The sequence below is a fragment of the Nicotiana sylvestris genome, chromosome 11 (genome assembly GCF_000393655.2).
Source record: "Nicotiana sylvestris chromosome 11, ASM39365v2, whole genome shotgun sequence".
Lineage (NCBI taxonomy): Eukaryota > Viridiplantae > Streptophyta > Magnoliopsida > Solanales > Solanaceae > Nicotiana > Nicotiana sylvestris.
In genome coordinates, this window is record NC_091067.1 from 63168111 (window position 1) to 63192829 (window position 24719).

The following is a 24719-nucleotide window of genomic DNA, read 5'->3' on the forward strand; positions in this document are numbered from 1 at the left end:
TTTTTCAATGTTCGTTTAGGACAAATTGGCCCCATTGTGTGGAGGGTTGTTGCTTGTCTAAGGTACTTGGCAAACTTGGCTCAGTTTCCTTTTACCCTTTTTCATCTGATCTACCTTTACTCCCCTAAGTTGTTCCGACATGGGATCTTTACTTTGGTGGCAAGGAGTAAAAGGGTTTTATTCAGCCCTGAGGATGACAAGGACCGTGGCTGGCATGCCAGGTTTGTTGCTGCTCCTACCGTAGGGTTAGTAGTTGAAGAAAATGTACCATTCCCTGAAAAATGGAATTTTGCACCAAAGTTTTCTTTACAACATTTTTTCTTTTATTTCCCCCTTTTTTAGAAAGGGTTTGTTCTTCCCGTAACTATTTCACCTCTCTTTTTTCAGCAACCATGAAAAATGTTGAAGAGATTCCCAATTTTCGTGGTTGGGTAGAGAAATTATTGACCATTTCTCCGATGGAGGATAGATCTTGGAAATACCTTTCGAACAGGTTTGGTTGGAAGGTGAAAACTAATGGTAAAAACCTTACACTTTTCCTTTCTATTTTTGTCCTCCTTTCCTTTAGAATATATTTGACCCTTATTTTTATCAGGGTTTCCTATTCATGGTGTAAGTGCCGAGTCAATCGTGGTTTCCAAGGTTTCTTTGACAAGAGCTCAGGATATAATCTTGAGTTCTTCATCAAAAAGGAAAGTTGATGCGTCCCAGGATTCTGATGAGAAAGTTGATACGTCCCTCGGGCCAGAAGATGCGTCATTTCAGATGACGAAGCTACTTCTCCTTGTTCTGTTCCCATGATCGATCTTGTTGAAGTCACCTTAGTGAGTTCTGACGATAATACTCCTACGACAGCTCGTGACTCAGATGAACAACCTTTTTTGCGTGGGTTTGATAATGAAAATTTTGATTTGGTGTCTAATGAAGTACCTCTTGCCTATTGCCCTGTGTCTGTCCTAGTGAAATGCTCTTTACCTGTTTCTACTGCTACTGTTTCTGCGCCGCTTCAAGCTATTATGACCTCCTCTACAGTCCCCACTACTATTATTTCTCGCACTGAAGTTGGTTCTTCAAGTGAAAGTAGAGTGATGAGCAGATTACCATTGAGGTCCCTGTCGATGGTAGTCTTTTGAAAAATTCAGATCGGGCTGACGTATGGTTGAAACCCTTGATTGGTTCGGTTGAAAAGTCCAAATTAGAAAGTCATAGTTCCTTGACTTGGATGAATGATATCGTTTAGTCATCACTAAGGTATTAATTTCTTTTCATGCTTTATTCCGTTTTCCTTTTACTAATATTCTTACCCCTTTTTTTTAGATCAATCTCATCGATACGGAGATGATGAAAAGGGTTTCCCATTCAGAACAGTTGATGCATGATTACAAAATTGAGGCAGACAATTGGAAAGAACAATATGAAAGTCTTCATCTTGATATGGAAGTTTTAGAAGAAAACAAATGTACCTTAGAGTAGTAGTTGAGGGTCGAGACTTCGGAGTTGGCAGTTGAAAAAGCTTCTTCCAACCAGGCAGGCAAGCATAAAAATCTCCTCGAGTCATCATTTTCCGAACAACTCTCCAAAGCCACTGAAGAGATCAGAGGTTTGAAGGCCTTGTTGAATGAGAAAGAAGTTTATGCAGGTGAACTTGTTCAAACACTTACCTAGACCCAAGAAGATCTCTGTGTATCTTCTGATAAGGTTAAGTTTTTGGAGAGTTCACTTGCCCTTTTACAGTCTTCTTATGAAGTTGTTTTAGCTGAGAGGGAGGAGCTCAAGAGTGAAATTGACCATTGGGAAAGAGACAACGAGGCTCTTGTGGACAAGGCTGCTATCTAAGTAAGTTGGGCTATATTGAACACACGCCATGATACCCTTACGGAGGTTAGCCAAGAAGTCTTTAACTTAGATGCTGAGTTAGCAAAGATTAAAGAGACCATTGAAAAAACTCAGCAATGCCAAAGTTCTCTTCTCCCATGGCTGATACTCTCGAGCACGTCGAAGCTGACCCTGGTGCGGTGGATGTCCCAGCTTTTTCAGATCAAATCGAGCCTTCTGTTGTTGATGATGCCTTTTTGAACCCTTCTCCTGCTCCACAGTGAAAGCTTATTTGTGAAGTTTGACTCTTTTTTTTCCTTTTTATTAGAATATGTGGTGGTTTTACCTCTGGTCCCATTTTGGGGGTTATGTTTTTGATGATGGTAAGTCCCCAGGTCTTTTCGGGACTTTTTGTAAAAATGACAATCAGTTTATAACTAAGTTCATACTTAGTATAAACTTAATATTATAAAGTTTCCGTTTCAACTCAATTCTCTCGGGTTTCTGTTATACGCTTTTTGCCTTGTTTTTTTTATAATTCCAAGGTCTTGATTTTAGTTCGCGGGTTTTTGGTCTTACCCTTTTGATTTTTTGCATTTTTAGAAATGCTTTATTATCTTCATGGATCTTTGAATCAAACATGAATTTATAAAAGAGGTCCATTTTATAAACGACACTTAATGAAGAAGACGTCTCGTATTTAATGGTATAAACATATGGAAAAAAGAAATAGGAACACACATGTTTCTTGAAATAACTTTGATAAAGTTTTCATTCGAACTTTGTCAAGTTTAAATAACATCTTACATATATTTAAATATTGTCTATTATTCTTCCATAAATGTTTTCTTTACAATAGATTTGCAAAAAAGAAAGAAATTCAAGGGTTTCTTTATGACCCATGGCTAAATACTACCTTTAACCTAAACATCATAAGATTTGAAATCTATATCGACGAGTGTACTCTTCACAGGATTTTTGATCAAGCTTGTGTTATTGGCTCGTGACTTTGCTCTGAACTTGATATTTGATGAGTAGACTTTTTGGCTTGACTTGAAATTTAATTGTTTTCAGTCTTCTTTGCCTTCCTTATACATATATCATATGTATATTATATAGTCCCCCCATGTGTTTGATCTTTGAAGTATGAAATCTCGAGCACTTGATTATTCCTTCCATGCAGTCCTTTTCCTGAAAGGAAAAACATACGGGACTCGGAGGTATAATTTTAGATGAAGACTGCTCAACCCATTTAAATTTCTATCAGAATAGTTGTAATCCTAGACCGGAAATTATTTTCCACGTGTCTTTCAGGTCGTAATTCATCATTTAGTGTGGGCTAGCTTTTTACCTATCATCTAAAATCATTAGTAAAATTTTAATAATTCAAAAATAAAAATCGTTAGTGAGGATACCTGCCCGTGGGTATTTCTTTTCCTTAGAAGTAGTATCTCTTTAGATGGACAACATTCTAGTTTGAAGGTAGAATCTTGTCATCCAATGTTTCAAGCTCATATGCTCCTTTTCCTGCGATACCATGAATCTTATAAGGGCCTTCCGAAGTTGTACTTAACTTTCCTGCATTGACTGCCCTCGTGGATTGGAGAACATTCTTGAGTACGTAGTCCCCAATCTTGAAGCACCTCAGAAGAGCCTTCCAATTGTAATACCACTCAATAACTTATTTTTGTGTTGCCATCCTTATTAATACAGTTTCCCTCCTTTCTTCAAGTAAATCCAGGTTTATTCGCATCTCTTTTTTGTTTGATTCTTCAGAATCTTGAGTATATCTCGTGCTTGGTTCCCCTATCTCGACTGGAATTAAGGCTCCAGCCCCATATACAAGTGAAAATGGTGTTTCCCCGTACTTGTTTTCGCTATTGTTTGATAAGCCCACAAGACTCCAGGTAGTACTTCTGGCCAATTGCCTTTAGATTCTTCCAATCTTTTCTTCAAGTTATTGTAATGACTTTATTCGTTGATTCAGCTTGTCCATTACACACCGGATGGTAAGGCATTGAGGTAACTTTTAATTTGCCAACTTTGGAAAATTTTTGTGATTTGTGCACCTATAAAATACGGGCCGTTATCACATACGCTTTCCTTTGGTACCCCGAATTGGCATATGATGTTCGCCAGATGAAGTCTATGACCTCTTTTTCTCGTACCTGTTTGAAAGCTCCCACTTCTACCACTTAGTAAAATAGTCAGTGAGCACTAATATAAATCCTACCTTGCCTTTGGCTTGTGGAAATGGACATATGATATCCATCCCCCACTTGATAAAAGGCCATGGTGCAACGACCAGATGTAATAATTCAGTTGATCGATGCATGTTGTTACCGTATCTTTGGCACTTGTCACATTTGGCACTTGGCACTTGTCACATTTAGCCAATTATAGCCGACTCTAATCATAGTTTTTACCAGAGATCTTCGTCCAGCATGATTTCCACAATGTCCCTCATGTATTTCTCTCATCACGTACTCTATTTGAGAAGGCCCGAGGCATCTTGCTAGAGGACCATCAAATATTTTTCGATGGAGATTGCCTTGATTTAAACAGTAGCGAGCAACTTTTTTGCGCAGTGCTTGAGCCTTTTTCTTATCTTCAGGTAAAATTCCATACTGCAAAAAATTGACAATCTCGTTCCTCCAATCCCAAGTTAGATTATTGTAATTTACCTCGTTTTGTCTTGATCAATTACTGAATGAAACAAATAAATTGAAGAAGCATTTTGTCATTTGTTACTTCTGCAGCAGACGCAAGATTAGCTAGAGCGTCTGCCTCGACATTTTCTTCTCTTGGTATCTGCATGACTTTTCTAGTTTGAAATTGCCTGATCAAATCCTGTGCCTTTTCCAGGTATTGCTGCATCCTCACCTCTCTGGATGTATAAGTCCCATACGTTTGGTTAACAACAAGCTACGAGTCTCTTTTGATTACTACCTGCTCTATTCCGAGCTCTTGTGCCAACTCTAAACCTGCAATCACAACTTCATATTCTGCCTCATTATTAGTGATTGGATGACACTTTATTGCTTGTCTTATGGTTTCACCCATAGGTGGTACCAGGGCAATGACCATAACCGGTCCTTTTACATTTGACGAACCGTCAGTAAATAAGGTCCATGTACCTGGATTAGATCCTTAAATATCCGCAGTTCTTTTTCTGCTTCTAACTGTATCCCTTGGCTAAAATCTGCCACAAAATCTGCTAAAACCTGTGACTTTATTGTAGTTCTAGGTTGATATGTAATGTCATATTCACTAAGTTCTATAGCCCACTTGGCTAATCTACCCGATAACTCTTGTTTATGCAATATATTACGTAAGGGGTAGGCAGTTACCACAAAAATAGGATGACATTGGAAATAAGGCCTTAATTTCCTAGATGCCATAATCAAAGCTAATGCAGGTTTCTCTAAATGAGGATATCGAGTCTCAGCATCGAGCAAAGATTGGATAACATAATAAATCAGTGATTGCTTACCATGGTCTTCTCGAACTAATACAACACTTACCGCCACTTCTGAAACTACAAGGTATACAAGCAATTTCTCCCCATCTTTTGGTTTAGCTAGTAGTGGTGGATTTGACAGCTACGCTTTTAAATTTTTAAGCGCTTGTTGACACTCTTCAGACCATTCAAATTTGTTTTTCTTCTTTAAAGCTGAAAAGAATTTGAAGCACTATTCTGATGACTTGGAAATAAACCTGCCCAGGGCTGCTATTCTTTCTGTAAGCCGTTGTACTTCTTTTTTGCTTGTGAGTATATCCGAAATTTCTTCAATAGCTTTAATCTGCGGAAGATTTACTTCAGTGCCACGGTTAGAAATAAGAAATCCTAAGAACTTACCTGATGAGATGCCAAATGCACAATTCTCATGTTTGTTGTGATTTAACCAACATATCGTCTATATACACTTCCATGGTTTTGCCCAAGTGTTCTTGGAACATTTTTGTCACCAACCTTTGATATGTGGCCCCGACATTCTTTAAACCGAATGGAATGACTTTGTAACAGTAAGTCCCCTTGTCTGTGATGAAGGAAGTCTTTCCTTCATCTAGAGGATCAATTTTAATCTGATTATATCCTGAATAGGCATCTAAAAAACTTAACAATTCGTGCCCTGCAATAGTATCAATTAGTTGATCTATGTGTGGTAATGGAAATTAATCTTTAGGGCAAGCTTTATTTAGATCAGTGTAATCTACACAACTCGCCACTTACCATTCTTTTTAGGTACTACAACAGTATTAGCCGACCAATCTGGATATTTTACCTCACGGATAGACCCAATTTTTAAAAGCTTTTTCACCTCATCTTGAATCACCTGGTTCTCGAAGGAGCCTTGCTTCCTTTTCTTTTGTTTGACAGGTGGGTACGATGGATCTTCATTTAATTTGTGGGTCATTACCTTCGGTGGTATACCTTTCATATTTGAATGGGACCAAGCAAAATAATCTGTGTTAGCCTTTAAAAATTTAATCAACTTACGTTTCATTTCCGGGCTGAGGTTAGTTCCAATGTAGACTTTTCTGTCTGGCCAATGCAAAAATAGCACCACAGCCTCCAGTTCCTCGATCATTGTTTTGATATTTTTATTTTTTTCTAGTTCCTGAATAGTATCGAGCCTCAAATCTACATCTGTTTGCTCATCTTCAGTTGAGGTTCGTGTCGATGCGTCCTCAACTGCATTTTGTGGTTGCTATTTTTCGTCACTTTTTGCGTTCAAATCTGCCACAGAATTAATGCTCTGTGAAGTTTGTTGGTCACCACGGATTTGCCATATCCCCCATTGTGATGGGAATTTGATAACTTGATGCAAGGTAGATGGAACAACGTCCATTTCGTGAATCCATGGTTTTCCAAGAATCATATTGTAGGCCATATCCATTTCTACCACCTGAAATTTTGTATCTTTGACCACTCCTTCTGTGAATGTGGTGAGTATTATCTCCCCTTTTGTTACGACGCTCGAGTTGTCGAAACTAGACAAGGTGTGTGCCTTGGGTATCAACTTATCATCAACTTGCATCTTGTTTACCACTCTTAACACAATGATATTCATGGAACTACCTGGATCAATCAAAACTCGTTTTACATTAGTGTCATGTACAAGTAAAGATATTACCAGTACATCATTATGAGGGATTAGCACACCATCTGCATCTGCATAATCAAATGTAATACTATCTTCTTCCAGAATTTGTCAAACTTGCTTCCCGTGTGTAACTGTTATTTATGACACTTTTTTAGCTGCCGTGTATGTTACACCATTGATCTATTCTCCTCCACTTATGACATTAACCGTACTTTTTGGTGAAGGAGATTTTGGGGGCTCCTGCCTATTCTTCATATATGTTTGCTTTCCCTCTTCACTAAATAATTCGGTTAAATATCCTTGTTTTAATAAATGTTCAACTTCACCTTGCAGCAATCTACAATCCGCAATTTTGTGATCGTGATCGTTGTGAAACTCGAACTAAAAATATGGATTTCATCAGTACAGGTTTGATCTCATTTCCTTTGCCCACCGTACCTTGTCTCCCATGCTTCTTAAGACAGCCACCAACTCGGATGTGCTAACATTAAAACTGTAACCGCCAATCTTTGCCTTCGAGCTTCTGTCATCATCTCGCGTTTCTCGCGTGTTTCGGTCTTTTACAAACCTTGATGATGAACCTGGCTCTCTATCTCGTGATCTATGATCCTACCTCGGGTTTTCTTATTTTGAACGTGAGTCCCTTCCTACTGGTCCCATGTAATACTCGTGCCTATTTTTACCGGACCTTTTTTCAGTTTCAGCTCGTCTTGAACTTACCCTTTCCTCTTTTCGAGACTGAGTGATGGTATCCTCTTCTATCCGCAGCTTCGTGCTGAATCTGTTATAAACATCATTCCAAGTCATTGCTGGAAATTCTCGTAAACTTTCCTTTAGTCTCCTTGTGGCTTCTGAACTTTTTTTATTTAGATTACTGGCAAATGCCATAGCCGCCCAGTTATCAGGTACACGTGGCAGCATCATCCTTTCTCGCTGAAATCTATCTACGAATTCCCTGAGCAGCTCCGTATCTCCTTGCTTTATTTTGAAAATTTCCTCCATTCTTTTTCAACTTTTTGAGCTTCCGAGTGTGCTTTGATAAATGAATCTGTAAGCTCAGCAAAAAAATCTAAAAGATTTTCGGTTAAAAGAGAGTACCATGTTAATGCTCCCTTAGTAAGAGTCTCTCCGAATGTTTTGACCAATACTGATTCAATTTCTTGCTTAGTCAAATCGTTTTCCTTTACGCCAGTTGTGAATGCAGTTACGTGATCCCGTGAGTCAGTTGTTCCATCGTATTTCGGAATATCAGGCATTTTGAATTTCTTCGGAATTTGTAGAGGAGCAGCACTTGGCTTCCAAGTTCCTGTGAGTATTTGTCTATATTTATTCCATTGATTACGGGAGGCACTCCAGGTATTTGCTCTATGCGATCGCTCTACTCTTTAAGCTATTTCTATAAGGTTAGTACTAAATTCTGTAAATCAGAATTGACTGGGTTACCTGAGCCTCCATCACGAAATTCGCTAGGAGTTTCTCCACTGCCTGAGTTAGTGAGTCCTGAGCGAGGATTTTCCATGGTGTTGTTGTTTTGAGGAGGTGTTGGTGGTGCAGCACCTGGCAGCTGGTTAGCAAAAGCTTGAAGAGCGTTACTGACCTGTTGGGTAATTAGTTTTTTCAAAGCTTCATCAATATCTTGGTTATTTTCGAACTGATCATTCGTATTCAATTCAGATCTGTCAGGAGTCCCCTCTTGAGATCATCGAGGTGAATTTCATGGCGATGGGACTGGAGTTCCATCACCTTGTTGATTTTCCTGCCGTTGTTGATTTTCTTGTTGTTGTATATCTTTTTGGTTGTTGTTGTTGACATTCGACATGGTTATTTTGACAAGACAAGAGAGTTGATTTGGAAAGTAAAAGATAATCAGATTCCCGATAACGGAACCAATTTGTTTAACCAGAAAATAGGAATTTCGATCAAATCTTACTTTTAGAAGAACTCGGGTTACTAATAATCAAATATGGAATAAATAAGAAGAAATAACTTAGATGATAACTGAATAAGTAAAAGAAATCAAAGTAAATTGGTGTATTCCAATAATATTATTTGTCCTTACAAATGTTATTTCTCTACTTTTATAGCTATTTCTAAGTAATACGTTTCTTTCCTCTCATAACAGAGCCATTATGAGCAATTAATAACATTTAATGTAACGTTATAATTGACAATCGTAACTGTTTCACGAAGATTCTATAACAGTTTCCATAATTGATGCTCATTAATTATGAATAATACGTATCTATACTTTTTGCTATATATGTTCATTTTTCCGATGCCTCTTCAAATCACCAAGAGGTCCGAGTAACCGTTCCTTCCTGTATTCTTGAATCTTTGCCCTTGCCTGTTAAGGCTCGAATCTCTTCAACTATTCTTTGCCAGCTGCCATTTTATTATTGATCCATGTGTCTTGACGTATCAACGCATAATTAATTCCAAATATTAACTTGATTTTTCCTAATACACTTCCCACTTAAAACGGGACGAAGTAGTATTAGATATCACGTTTTCGTATCTTGTGTTCAGGAACTGATTGCTCATACAAAGTAAAGAAAGGTACAAATAATAAAGCTCAAGCATATACGTCTCATAAATTTCTTGCCTAAATTGTTCCGATGTTCACATGCAATGGATCAGTCATGTCGAAATCTAATCTACTACAAGTACATGGTAAAACACAACCAATTGAAATTTTAATGGTCCAGTTTTAGGTGGGAATATTGACAGATATTGAATAAGCAGCATCCCTCACAATCTACTTTTTCGGGTACAGTTTTGGGTGGCTGAGGTAAATGCAGAACTAAATGCATACTTTGAATAAACTCCAATAATGTTCAAAATAAACATTTAACTCCGTTTATCTAACACGAATAGGCAAAAGTTAAACTTCTAAAAAACTGAAATTCAACACTGACCACTTTAATGTTACATATGACTACTACTTATTTTCAAAGGCGGATTCCGAATTTTGAAAGGATGCGTGCACTATTATGAAGAGGTGAATCCTAAATATAAATTTTACGAGTTTAATCTTTAGATCTTTATTATTGCATGTAGTGGTGGCAAAATGGTTCAAAGAAAACAGTTAACCTACCACTCATATTATCCACTAAAAATGGGTTGAATATTGATTTTTTTAAAAACGGGTCAAATATGGATAAGAACCATTTTATCCATTTAGAAAATGGATAACCAATAGGTAACCAATGAATAACCAATGAGTCTAACTTTTACATTTGTAAAATCCCAAATTGGGAGTTCCTCAAGTTAGGGAGACAAAGAATTCTCCCAAAATTGATCATATATCAGAAGTCATGGATAATATGGTTACCCACGGTTAACCCGTTTTTTATCCGTATTAAGTCGGGTCGGATAATTTATCCATTTTTTCATTACCCGTTTTTTACCCGAACCATATCCAACCCGATCCGCCCATTCACCACTCCTAATTGCATCCATTACAGTTTTAAACCTATATATAGTTTTAAATTCTTCTAAATAGTAACTTGTTACATATATACAACACCAATTTAAAATATGATTGCATAAATTATTAGAAGAATCCAAAGTTAAAACGAGTCACCACTTAGGCTTAATTACACTCTTATTAAGTTAGTCCAATGGTAATGAGACTCTATGTTTGAATAAGCAGACTAATAATTAAGCAATTTTATATTGCGTTGTGCATGTACCCATATCAATGAGTATAAATTTTTAAAAATAATATTACTAAATATTAATAATATATATTTGAGTAATAAAATAACAATTAAAGACAAAAATTCAAGTCCTCGAATCATAGGCGATGAAGTTGATCCATCGTGTGATATATCATCATCAATTCATTATTCATACGATTTTCGTACATTACCTCATGTATGAATTTCTTTCTGTCAAGTTTCTGCCATTATCCTCCATGTGCCTGCTGGCTCGAAATATTACAAAATTGAAGGTATTTGTTTTGTGCATATTCGACAACACAAAATGATATAAGAATTAATTACATACCACGGTAATTACATGAATTATCATAGCAACTTTTTTCTCGATATTTAAGAATCTATCCAATTTCGGACTATATTATTTTTATTTCATTTATTCAAGCAGTTTTTTTTCATCCCATATCCAACACAATAAGATCATTGCAAAAATATAGGTTAAATGTCGTCTTCCAATAAAAATGTTGGATAATGTCATATAGAGAGAACAAAGATAAACCGACGAAGAATAAATTGTGAAACTATTTAATATTTTTTTTAAAAACGAATTTTAAAATTATTTAATATTGATATTAAAGACCCCGATGATTCAACGTTTGCTAGTTCATGATATGTGCTATAGTTGGTATCTACTTTACGCATTCTTTCAAATTTCTAATCGACATCAAATTGAATTCCTAATACACTATTTTTATTTTCTTTTGTTTAACGGGATAAAAATATCATTTCGCCATCTTCTCTTTTTCTTTAATTGAATTAACTAACCAATGCCAATTATCATGGCAATTAATTGATTTTTAAGGAGACAAAATTACATCAACACTACAAGATTGATAAGTAGTAAGAAATAGTAATAGTTTAACTGCATTTTATTCACAAAATGTGATGACCCAAAAGGTCATCACCTATTTTTAAATGAATTTTGCATTCCGAGGACTCAACAACCTCTTTTAGAATTACCTCAATTTGCGTGCGCAGTCCGGGCGCGTAGCCGAAAAGCCTATATATGAAAATCTATGAAAAATTATAAATTTTGATTATAAAATGAATTAATTTGACTTCGGTCAACGTTTTGGGTAAACGAATCCGGACCCGTGATTTGACGGTCCCGGAGGGCCCGCAGGAAAATATGGGACTTGGGCGTATGCCCGGAATCGAATTCCGAGGTCCCAAGTCCGAGAAATGAATTTTCAAAAGAAATTGTTTTTTGAAAAATATAAAGGTTTTTGGAAGTGAAATGTTATGTGAAACCTGTGGTATCGGGCTCGTATTATGGTTCCGAAGCCCGGTATAGGTTCAATATGATTTATATGTGTTGTCGGCAAAGTTTGGTAAGAAACGGAATCCATTTGACGTGATTTGGACCTTAAATGCAAAATTTGTTGTTTAAAGAAGTTTTGAGAAATTTCATTGATTTTGAGGTTTAATTCAATGTTCATGATGTTATTTTGGTGATTTGATTACACGAATAAGTCCGTAGGATATTTTTGAGGTTGTGTGTATGTTTGGTTTGGAGCCCCGAGGGCTCGGGTGAGTTTTGGATAAGCCACGGGGTGGATTTTTAGACTTAGAAAATTGCAGGATTTTGCGGGTGTGATCAGGCCTGCAGGCTTCGCATTTGCGAAGACTGGCTCGCAAATGCGAGGGCTTGGTCGCAAATGCAAACCAGCCCAGGCCTGCCCTTCCTCGCAAATGCGAGGAAATTCTTCGCAATTCCGACCTTGCAAATGCGAGCGTCCCTTCGCAAATGCGAAAGTCCAAATTTCCTAAAGGGTTCGCAAATGCGAGCCTTGTTTTGCAATTCCCAACATAGCAGAGGTCGGGATTCGCAATTGGGAACCCCTGTTCCCAATTCCCACATCTGTGACCTGCAACTTTTATACTTAGCCGAAAATCAACCATTTTTCATATCTTTTCAAAACACAAACTCTCTAGGGCGATTTTTCAAGAACAACTCTTCTTCCAAATCAATTGTAAGTCGTTTGTAACTAGTTTCCTTCAATCATTAATATCTTTTAACATGATTTCAACTCAAAATCAATGATTTTCATGGTGGAAATTGGGTGTTTTGGGTAGAACCTATGTTTTTCAAAAATTGGGGATTTGGACCTCGATTTGAGGTCCTATTTCAAAACAAATTATATATTTGGGTTCGTAGGGGAATGGGTAATTGGGTTTTGGTTCGAACCTCGGGTTTTGACCATGTAGGCCCGGGGGCGATTTTTGACTTTTTAGGTAAATCTTTGGAAAACTCATTTTCATGCATTAGGGTTGATTCATTTAGCGTTTATTGATGTAATTAAGTAACTTATGGCTAGATTCGAGCGAACTGGTAGTGCAATCAAGGGGTAAAGTGCCATGACCCTAACCCCGAACCCGATCGTGATGGCGCCTCTCGTGAAGACAAGGCCAGCCAATTAAACCCAATTCACTTTTTAAACAGTTAAATAACATAAAAGCAGTCTAGAACATAAAATAGCAATATTAAGTAGCGAATAATACCAATAAAACGCGAAAGTACAACCCAACACAGCCCTAACCGGGGTATCACAAGTCACGAGCATCTATGAGCCATCATACAAGTCTGCTAAAGTCATGAACTACTACAAATGTTTGGAAAGGAACAAAAGTGCTAGGGGAGTAGAGACACGGGGCTACGGACGTCAACAGCTACCTCGTAATCTCCGAAAGGCCCGCCTGGAACTAGAGGAAATCAGCACTCCGGAGCGGAACCAGCAATGCCTGAATCTGCATACAGGGAGGGGTGCAGGGAGTAAAGTGAGTACTCCAACCCAGTGAGTAACAAATGTAAATAGCGACTGAAAGTAAGAACATACGTAAGGCACAAAGCATCCTATAATGAAGCAGTGAAATCACTTAAAGACAGTAAAACCAGTAAAAATCAAGAAAAATCCTCTTTCAACCAGTAAACAGGTAATTGACAAATAATTAAGATAAAGTAAGCAAATAGAAGTTCGCCCCTCGGGCACAGTATCAACAAATCCGCCCCTCGGGCAACATCTCAAAACAGTACCAGCCCCTCGGGCAATCACATAGAACAATACCAGCCCCTCGGGCCCAATCTCACACCACAATGTGTACCCACGCTCACTGGGGGTGTACAGACTCCGGGAGGGGCCTCTTACGGCCTAAGGGCAATAACAAGCAATCTCGTGGCATCAAATCTAGGCCCTCTGCCTCATATCAATCAAGCCACCTCATGGCGTATATATCTCAGGCCCTCGGCCTCAAATCAGTATCAGTGTTTCCTCACAACGTAGGCCCTCGACCTTACTCAGTCAAAAATCATCACAAGCCTCTCGGGCAATAGTAACACAGTGTTTCTCAGCCCAAATATCATTTAAAATGTCATTTAAGTATTAAAACTGAATAAACATGGCCGAGTAGTAAAACAGTGGAAAATAACATGACTAAGTTCAAGTAGAAACTCAAAACAGTGAGGAAATATCAATAAAAATTCTCAAAGGGTTCAAATAGTTGGCACTAAGCCCAATTATGACATTTAGCCCAAATAATGACGATAGCAAATAGTTTTCAATCAAATACGCGGTAAAATCATCAATCAAGATGGACCAAGTCACAATTCTCAATAGTGCACAACCCCACGCTCGTCATCAAGCGTGTGCCTTACCTTAATATAGCACTACGATGTGCAAATCCAGGGTTTCAAACCCTCAAAGCATCATTTACAATCATTACTCACCTCGAACCGGCTAAATCTCTAGCTCGTGACACCTTTACCCCTCGAATCAGCCTCCAAGCGCGTCGAATCTATCCAAAATCAGAACAAGTACGTCAACATATGCTAAGGGAACAAAGCCCAAGCGAAAACAATCAACAAAGGGCACAAATCCCGAAATTACCAAAACCCGAGCCCAGTGCCCACTTCTCAAAAATCAGAAATTTACATCAATAGATTCCTCATCTCCCCACGAGTCTATGCATATCAAGAATACCAAGTTCGGAGTTCAAATGACCCCTCAAATCCTCAATTTAAGGTCTCTTAAACTCAAGCCTTAATCCTCCATTTTTATCCTTTTAATTCCTTTAATTTCAGTCTTAATCCATGAAATACTACCATAGAAATGTGTTTTAGGTCCAAAATCCTTACCTTAACGAAGTTCCCTTGAAATCTCCCTTCCAAATCATCCAAAAGCTCTCAAGCCGAAGTCAAAATGGTGAAAACCTTCCAAAAATCGCAAAGGCAAGCTTATATACATTCTCCCCAGACATTGTCGCATCTGCGACTCACCAACTGCTTTTGCGGTACTGTATTTGTGGTCAAACCTCCGCTTCTACGGAAATTCATTAATCCAGCCTAAACTGCATCTGCGGTCCAATCGTCTCATCTGCGGCTCCGCAGGTGTGGCCCCCATACCGCATCTGCGGTTCCAGACATCCCTCAGCCTTTCGCTTCTGGGACACACTCAACGCACCTGCGACACCGCACCTGTGGTCCCCAAACCGCAGGTGCGAAAACACCAGAAGCAACAAACTTTAGCAGCTGCAATAACCTTCCAACTTCTCCGTTAACCACCCGAAATCATCCCGAGGCCTCCGGGACCTCAACCAAAAGCACAAACATAACCCAATAACTTATTTAAACTCGTTCCAATCATCAAAACACCTCAAACAATATCAAATCTACCAAATCACATCAGATTCAAGTCTAAGTTTCTAAAATCTTCTGAAATACGCATTTGATCAAAAACCCAACCAAACCACGTCCGAATGACCTGAAATTTTGCACACACATCCCAAATGACATAACAAAGCTATTGCAACTCTCGGAATTCCAATCCGACCCCTATATCAAAATCTCTCCTATCAACTGAAAATAGCCAAAATATCAACTTCGCCAATTCAAGTCTAACTCTACTTCGAACCTCCAAAACCGATTCCGATCACACTCCTAAGTCATAAATCACCTCCCGAAGATAACTAAACCATAGGAACTCACATCTGAGCCCTCTAACATATAAGTCAACATCCGCTTGACTTTTCCAACTTAAACTCACTCTAAAGAGACTAAGTGCCTCACACCTTACCAAAATCATTCCGGATTCGATCCGATCAACCCGATACCACAAAATACGGATAACAAAGCATAGAGAAGCAGAAATGGGGAAAATAGAGCAGTAATTCATGAGTTGACTGGCCAGGTCGTCACATCCTCCCCAACTTAAACAAATGTTCATCCTCGAACAAGTCAAGAAACATACCTAAAGCCTCAAACAGGTGAGGATATCTGCTCCGCATCTCCTGCTCGGTCTCCCAGGTAGCCTCCTCCACAGGCTGACCTCTCCACTGCACTTTTAAGCTATATCCTTTGACCTCAACTTTCAAACCTGACGACCTAAAATAGCTATTGGCTCCACATCATAGGTCAAATCATCATTCAACTAAACCGTGCTGAAATCCAAAACATGAGACGGATCCCCAATATACTTCCGGAGCATAGAAACATGAAATACCGGATGCACACTCGACAAGCTGGGTGGCAAAGCAAGCTCATAAGCCACCTCCCCAATCCTCCGAAGCACCTCAAAAGGTCCAATGAACCGTGAACTCAATTTTCCTTTCTTCCCAAATCTCATAACACCCTTCATGGGTGAAACCTTCAGTAGAACCTTCACGCCCACCATGTAAGACACATCGCGAACCTTCCTGTCAGTATAACTCTTTTACCTTGATTGCGCTGTACGAAGCCTCTCCTGAATCACTTCCACCTTCTCCAAAGCATACTGCACCAAATCTGTCCCCAATAGCCTAGCCTCACCGGGCTCGAACCAACCACCTGGAGATCTACACCGCCACCCATACAAAGCCTCACATGGAGCCATCTGAATACTCGACTGGTAACTGTTGTTATAAGAAAACTCTGCAAGTGGTAGAAACTGATACCATGACCCTCCGAAATCAATAACACAAGCATGCAACATGTCCTCCAATATCTGAATAGTGCGCTCGGACTGTCCGTCCATCTGAGGGTGAAAAGTTGTGCTCAACTCAACCTGAGTACCCAACTCTCGCTGCACAGACCTCCAAAACTGCGATGTAAACTGAGTGCCTCTATCTGAAATGATGGAAACCGGGACACCATGCAAACGAACAATCTCCCGGATATAGATCTCTGCCAACCGCTCTGAAGAATAGGTAGTACACACAGGAATGAAGTGCACTGACTTTGTCAGCCGATCCACAATCACCCAAATAGCATCAAACTTTCTCAAAGTCCGTGGAAGTCCAATAATAAAGTCCATAGTGATCCTCTCCCACTTCCACTCAGGAATATCCATCTACTGTGCAAACCACCGGGTCTCTGATGCTCATATTTCACCTGCTGACAATTGAGACACCGAGCTACAAATCCCACAATATCTTTCTTCATTCTTCTCCACCAGTAGTGCTACCTCAATTCCTGATAAATCTTCGCGGCACCCGGATGAATGGAATACCACGAGCTATGGGCCTCCTCAAGAATCAACTCCCGAAGCCCATCTACATTTGGCACACAAATCCGGCCCTGCATCTTCAACACCCCATCATCACCAATGGTCACATCTCTAGCATCATCATGCTGAACTCTGTCCCTAAGGACTTGCAAATGCGGATCATCATACTGGCGCTCTCTGATGCAATCGTATAAGGAAGACCGAGAAACTACACAAGCCAATATCCGACTGTGCTCTGAAATATCTAACCTCACGAACCGATTGGCCAAGGCCTGAACATCAACCGCAAGAGATCTCTCCCCAACCGAAATATATGCCAAACTCCCCATACTCACTGCCTTTCGGCTCAAAGCATCGGCCACCATATTGGTCCTTCCTAGATGGTACAATATAGTGATATCATAATCCTTAAGCAACTCCAACCATCTCCGTTGCCTCAAATTAAGATCCTTTTGCTTGAACAAATGCTGAAGACTACGATGATCAGTGAACACCTCACAAGATATGCCATACAAGTAATGCCTCCAAATCTTTAATGCGTGAACTATGGCAGCCAACTCCAAATCATGAACGGGGCAGTTATTTTCATGGGGCTTCAACTGACGAGAAGCATAAGCAATAACTCTACCCTCCTACATCAATACACAACCAATCCCAACTCTCTAAGCATCACAATACACGGTATAATGAACCTGAAACTGATGGCAAAACCAACACTGGAGTTGTGGTCAAAGTTGTCTTGAGCTTCTTAAAAATCTCCTCACACTCGTCCGACCATACAATTGAATCACCCTTCTGAGTCAACTTGGTCAAGGGCAATGCGATAGATGAGAATCCTTGCAAAAACCGGCGATAATAGCCTGCCAAACCAAGAAAGTTGCAAATCTCTGTGGTTGAGGACGGTCTGGGCCAACTCTAAACCGCCTCTATCTTCTTCGGATCAACCTGAATACCCTTGCTGGACACCACGTGTCCCAAGAAAGCCACTGAACTGAGCCAAAACTCACACTTGGAGAATTTTGCATAAAGCTTCTCCTCCCTCAACCTCTACAACACAACTCTCAAATGCTCTGTGTGCTCCTCCTAACTATGCGAATACACCAGAATATCATCAATGAAGACTATGATGAATGAATCGAGATAAGGCCGGAATATGTTGTTCATCAAATGCATGAACACTAATGGGGCATTGGTCAGCCCAAAAGACATCACCAAGAACTCATAATGACCATATCGTGTATTGAAAGTTGTCTTAAGAATATCTAAATCCATGATCTTCAACAAGTGATAACCCGAACGGAGATCAATTTTGGAGAACACCCTCGCTCCCTGAAGCTGGTCGAATAAATCATCAATGCGAGGCAAAGGATACTTGTTCTTAATTGTACCTTGTTCAATTGCCTATAATAAATGCACATTCTCATTGTGCCATCCTTCTTCTTCACAAACAGAACCGGCGCACCCCAAGGTGACACACTAGGCCGAAAGAACCCTTTATCTAGGAGTTCCTGAAGCTGCTCCTTCAATTCCTTCAACTCCGCTGGTGCCATACAATACGGCAAAATAGAAATGGGCTGACTTCCCGGCACCAGATCAATACCAAAATCAATATCCCTGTCTGGCAACATGCTTGGCAGGTCTGCAGGAAACACATCGGGAAAATCCCTCACAATTGGGACAGAATCAATACTGGGAGCCTTAGCTCCGACATCCCTCACAAATGCTAGACATGAAAGGCAAACCTTCCCAACCATACGCTCAGCTTTCAAGAATGAGATCACTCTACTAGGAACATAATCAGTCACACCTCGCCACTCGATCTGTGGCATACCCGGTATAGCCAATGTGACTGTCTTAGCATGACAGTCCAAAATAGCACGACATGGAGATAACCAATCCATGCCCAAAATGACATCGAAATCTACCATACTCAGTAATAATAGATCCAATCGGGTCTCCAAACCCCCAATAGTCACCACACACGATCGGTACACACGGTCTACAATAATAGTATCGCCACCGGGGTAGATACATGAACAGGTAAAGCAAGAAACTCACGAGGCGTACCCAAATAATGAGCAAAGTATGATGACACATAAGAAAAGGTGGAACCGAGATCAAATAATACATAGGCATCTCTGTAACAGACTGAAACAATATTTGTAATGATAGTATCTGAAGCAATAACATCGGGTCTGCTTGGGAGTGCATAGAAACGAGCCTGACTGCCCCCTGATCGACTTCCCCTTCTGGGGCGACCTCTGGCTGACTGACCTCCACCCCTAGCTGGTTGAGCGGGTGGTGGTAAAGTAACTAACGCTTAAGCTGATGAATGACCCCCTCTACTGAGATAAGCTCGCAAGACGATAAGGGCCCTTCCTCCACATATGACCCGTCTTGCCACACTCATAACAACTCAAGATATTCCGTGATTCTCATACACCTACGAATCATAACATAACCTTTTCCTTTACTCGAGCCATACTTGGTCTCAAATCTTTGTAAGTCGTAACTGATTCTCCAGAAAGCCTCAAACTGGAACCAACATAGCACATAACTGTGCAATCGACTAATTAATAGTGGACTCCCTCACATTGCTCGAAGCCATAGACCAAAAAATTCATAATAACTCATAACACATATTTTTATTGCTGCCATAATACCATGGTGAGGTTAAACTCGATCCCTCATAAGTTCGTGAAACACAGACCATCTATACTTTAACTCTTATGCAAATCTCGTATTCACTCTCGTAATAGTTAAACCCACTTTCTTAAGCGACCCAAACTTAAATTGAAACACATATATTTCACTTGTAAAAGGGATCTTCCAATAAATAACACAAGGGATTACACAAACTTCAGAACAATTCGTAGGAGATAACCCCACATGCTTTGCCTCAAACTAACATTTTTGTATACCTTCCACCGTCATAAACATTACGCAGTCACTTAAACTTCCTGAGTATAAACTCAGACTGCAACATGAAATTTACTCCACTCCCAACTAGGAAACATGGAAAGATTTTTCACACACCCATAACTCAGGGCTATACTTCAAATCAAGATGAAAATCGAGCACCTAATAGTCCTTCTATCCTCTAGCGGACCCTTCTCGTCTCTTCCTAATCACATGAATACATCTTGCAGTCACATCACACTTATCACGTAACTACCTAGTCATCACCTCCCTTAAAAGGGACACAACAAAACAATTGGATTCAGAAACACACGCTTACAAAATCAACAGCTCAGGGCTCAAGATATAGGCAAAAACTCGGCCTCGAGTCCTCTAGACTGGCCCAACATCAACACACAGAGATCACATATCGCCCCTCGATCAGGGAATCACAAGCCATCGATGCATATCCTATACCGAGCTCTCATGCGTGCGTACGAACGCGTGGAAGAGATTCAAAGAGTTACTTTTCAAGCTGAATCAAGGACACACGATAAGAATTCAAGAATGTGAAATTTTGCCTAAAGGTTCTGCAGCCTCTCAAGGATAAATACAAAGGTCTCTGTATCGATCCACGAGATTCTACTAAACCTGCTCATGACTCGTGAGACCTATGCAACCTAGGCTCTGATACCAACTTGTCACGACCCTAACCCCGAACCTAGTCATGGTGGCACCTCTCGTGAAGACAAAGCCAGCCAATTATACCCAATTCACTTTTTAAACAGTTAAATAACATAAAAGCAGTCAAGAACATGAAATAGCAATACTAAGTAGCGAATAATTCCAATAAAGTGCGGAAGTACAACCCAACACAGCCCTAACTGGGGTGTCACAAATCACGAGCATCTATGAACCATAATACAAGTTTGCTAAAGTCATGAACTACTACAAATGTTTGGAAAGGAACAAAAGTGCTAGAGGAATAGAGACACGGGACTGCGGACGACAACAACTACCTCGTAATCTTCGAAAGGCCCGCCTGGAACTGGAGGAAATCAGCACTCCATAGCGAAACCAACAACGCCTGAATTTGCACACAGGGGTGCAGGGAGTAAAGTGAGTACTCAACTCAATAACAAATATAAATAACGACTGAAAGTAAGAACACACGTAAGGCACAAGGCAACCTATAATGAACTAGTAAAATCACTTAAAGATAGTAAAACCAGTAAAAATCAAGAAAAATACTCTTTCAACCAGTAAACTGGTAATTGACAGATAATTAAGATAAAGTAAGCAAATAGAAGTTTGCTCCTCGGGCACAGTATCAACAAATCTGCCCCTCGGGCAATATCTCAAAACAGTACCAGCCCCTCGGGCAATCGCATAGAACAATACCAGCCTCGGGCTCAATCTCACATTACAATGGGTACCTGCGCTAACTGGAGGTGTAAAGACTCCGGGAGGGGCCACTTACGGCCCTAGCGCAATAACAAGCCATCTCATGACATAAAATCTAGGCCCTCGGCCTCATATCAATCAAGCCACCTTGTGGCGTAAATATCTCAGGCCCTCGGCCTCAAATCAATATCAGTGTTTCCTCACAATGTAGGCCCTCGGCCTTACTCAGTCAAAAATCATAACAAGTCTCTCGGGCAATAGTAAAACAGTGTTTCTCAGCCCAAACATCATTTAAAATGTCATTTAAGTATTAAATCTGAGTAAACATGGTTGAGTAGTAAAAACAGTGGAAAATAACATGACTGAGTTCGAGTAGAAAGTTAAAACAGGGAGAAAATATCATTAAAAATCCCCGAAGGATTCAAATAGTTTGCACTAGGCCCAAATATGGCATGCAACCCAAATAATGATGATAGCAAATAGTTTTCAATCAAATACATGGTAAAATCATCAATTGGGACGGACCAAGTCACAATCCCCAATAGTGCACGACCCCACGCTCGTCATCAAGCATGTTCCTCACCTCAATATAGTACTACGATGTACAAATCCGGGTTTTCAAACCCTCAGAGCATCATTTAGAATCATGACTCACCTTGAACCGGTTAAATCTCTAGCTCGCGACGCCTATGCCCCTCGAATCGGCCTCCACGTGCGTCGAATCTATCCAAAATTAGAACAAGTACGTCAATATATGCTAAGGGAACAAACCCCAAGCAAAAACAATCAACAAAGGGCATAAATCCCGAAATTATCAAAACTCGAGCCCCGGTCCCATTACTCGAAAATCAGAAATTTTTACATCAATAGATTCCTCTTTTCTCCACGAGTCTATGCATATCAAGAATACCAAAATCGGAGTTCAAATGACCCCTCAAATTTTCATTCAAATCAATAGCAGAAGGCATGTGCCTGCTCACATATTTTGTGTAGGCAATCAATGTGCTATCAACTAAGAAAAACAACAAAAAAACAAGAAGAAGAGATGAATGTAAAAAATATAAGAAGTTGTTGTTTGCATCACGAACAAAATAGACAATAAAATAGATGTGCCTAGAACATATAGTTCATATCTTAACCTAAAATCAAAATTTAATATTAATTGTACCCTCAATTGTATAATTTAGAATTTCAATACGAGAAATAAAAAAAATAAGTTAATCAGATGAAAAACATAACTTGCGGACTTGTTAAAATAACGTATGAGATCAAATCACAAAAGCGGAATAAAATTACGTGATATATCATAACAAGGAAAGAGGAAGCAAAACTTGAAAAAAAGTAGAAGAAAGAAACTTTTGATGGAAAATAATTCTTTGAGACATTTCTAAATCGAATGAAAAATTGAAGTGTCAAAGTAAGCAAAATAAACTCAAATATATCATAATCATCGAGGTTATCATGAAGGGCTAGGGGCCAATTACATGCTATTAAGAAATGCAAAAACTTGTTTAGAACTAATAGTAAATTACTTCCTTCATAGGTAAAGTAAGGTTACATGGACTAAATGTCACGACCCTAACCCCAAACCCGGTCGTGATGATGCCTCTCGTAAAGACAAGGCGAGCCAATTAAACCCAATTCACTTTTTAAAACAGTTAAACAACATAAAAACAGTCTAAAACATGATTTAATGATACTAAGTAGCGAATAATAGCAAGTAAGTGCGAAAGTACAACCCGACACAACCCTAACCGGGGTGTCACTAGTCACGAGCATCTAACAACACTAAGTCCTACAATGTAACTACAGAGATTAAATACTGAACTAAAGATATAAAGGAAAGAGATATGGAGGAGCTCCGGGCTACGAACGCCAACAGCTACCTAAAGACTCCTCGAAGATCCGCCTGAAGCTGGAATGAATCAACACTCGAGAGCGGAACCAGCTACGTCTGAATCTGCACACAGGGTGCAGGGAGTAAAGTGAGTACTCCAACTCAGTGAGTAACAAATGTAAATAACGACTGAAAGTAAGAAAATACGTAAGGGACAAGGCATTCTATAATGAAGCAGTAAAACCATTTATAAGCAGTAAACCCGTGAAATGTTAAGTAACAATCCTTTTCAACAAGTAAATAGGTAATTGACAGGCAGTTAGGGTAAAGTAAACAAATAGAAGTTCGCCCCTCGGGCACAGTATCAACAAATCCGCCCCTCGGGCAACATCTCAAAACAATACCAGCCCTCGGGCTCAATCTCACATCACAATGGGTACTCGTGCTCACTAGGGGTGTGCAGACTCCTAGAGGGGCCCCTTACGGTCCAAGCGCAATATCAAGCCATCTCGTGGCATCATCACTAGGCTCTCGGCCTCATATCGATCAAGACACCTTGTGGCGTACATATCTCAGGCCCTTGATCTCAAATCAATATCAGTGATTCCTCACAACATATGCCCTCGGCCTTACTCAGTCAAAAATCCTCACAAGCCCCTCGGGCAATAGTAAAACAGTATTTCTCAGCCTAAACATCATTTAAAATACCACTTAAGTCTTAAAACTGAGTAAACATGGCTGAGTATGAAAAAAAGTGGAAAATAACATGACTGAGTTCAAGTGTAAAGTTAAAACAGTGAGGAAATATCAATAAAAAGCCCCGAAGGGTTCAAATAGTTGGCACTAGGCCCAAATAGGGCATTCAGCCCAAATAATGATGATAGCAAATAGTTTTCAATCAAATACGCGGTAAAATAGTCATTCGGGACGGACCAAGTCTCAATCCCCAACAGTGCATGACCCCATGCTCGTCATTAAGCAAGTGCCTCACCATAATATAGCACTACGATGTGCAATCCGGGGTTTGAAACCCACAGAACATCATTTACAATCATTACTCACCTCAAACCAGCTAAATCTCTAGCTCGCGACGTCTTTGCCCCTCGAATCGGCCTCCACTCGTATTAAATCAATCCAAAATCAGAACGAGGACATCAAAATATGCTAAGGGAACAAAGCCCAAGAAAAAACAATCACTAAATGGCACAAATCCCGAAATTACCAATACCCGACCCCCGGGCCTACATCTCAAAATTCATAAATTTTTACACCAATAGATTCCTTATCATCCCACGAGTTCATACATATCAAAAGTTCTCAAATCCGATCCCAAATGGTCCTTCAAATCCTCAATTAAAGGTCTAAATTTCCAAGCCCTAGTTCTTCAATTTGTTTGCCTTAATTTTCATGATTTTCTAGTTGGAATTCACATAATAATCGAATTTTTAGTTCAAAATTCTTA

The 24719-nt window shown here is 39.6% G+C and overlaps 2 protein-coding genes across 2 annotated transcripts; both read right to left on the bottom strand.

Annotated features, from left to right (window-relative positions):
- Positions 1 to 1914: 1914 nt before the first annotated feature.
- Positions 1915 to 6233, bottom strand: LOC138881097 (uncharacterized). Its single transcript, XM_070161298.1, has 5 exons — positions 6050 to 6233; positions 5722 to 5948; positions 4953 to 5417; positions 4242 to 4442; positions 1915 to 2085 (listed from the first exon to the last, which is right to left on the bottom strand). The coding sequence occupies exons 1-5, from the start codon at positions 6231 to 6233 to the stop codon at positions 1915 to 1917; spliced, it is 1248 nt and encodes a 415-aa protein (XP_070017399.1).
- Positions 6234 to 6527: 294 nt separating this feature from the next.
- Positions 6528 to 7811, bottom strand: LOC138881098 (uncharacterized). The gene is made up of 2 exons (XM_070161299.1): positions 7607 to 7811; positions 6528 to 6991 (listed from the first exon to the last, which is right to left on the bottom strand). The coding sequence occupies exons 1-2, from the start codon at positions 7809 to 7811 to the stop codon at positions 6528 to 6530; spliced, it is 669 nt and encodes a 222-aa protein (XP_070017400.1).
- Between the last annotated feature and the right edge of the window lie 16908 nt (positions 7812 to 24719).

Coding starts and splice junctions, on each gene's coding strand:
- LOC138881097 (XM_070161298.1), bottom strand. CDS start 6,233: ATGACCCACAAATTAAATGAAGATCCATCGTACCCACCTGTCAAACAA. Junction 5,418..5,721: donor TGTATATAGACGATATGTTG/GTTAAATCACAA, acceptor TTAAAAGCGTAG/CTGTCAAATCCACCACTACT. Junction 4,443..4,952: donor TATTTAAGGATCTAATCCAG/GTACATGGACCT, acceptor AATTTTTTGCAG/TATGGAATTTTACCTGAAGA.
- LOC138881098 (XM_070161299.1), bottom strand. CDS start 7,811: ATGGCATTTGCCAGTAATCTAAATAAAAAAAGTTCAGAAGCCACAAGG. Junction 6,992..7,606: donor TGAAACTGAAAAAAGGTCCG/GTAAAAATAGGC, acceptor TTGATTATGCAG/ATGCAGATGGTGTGCTAATC.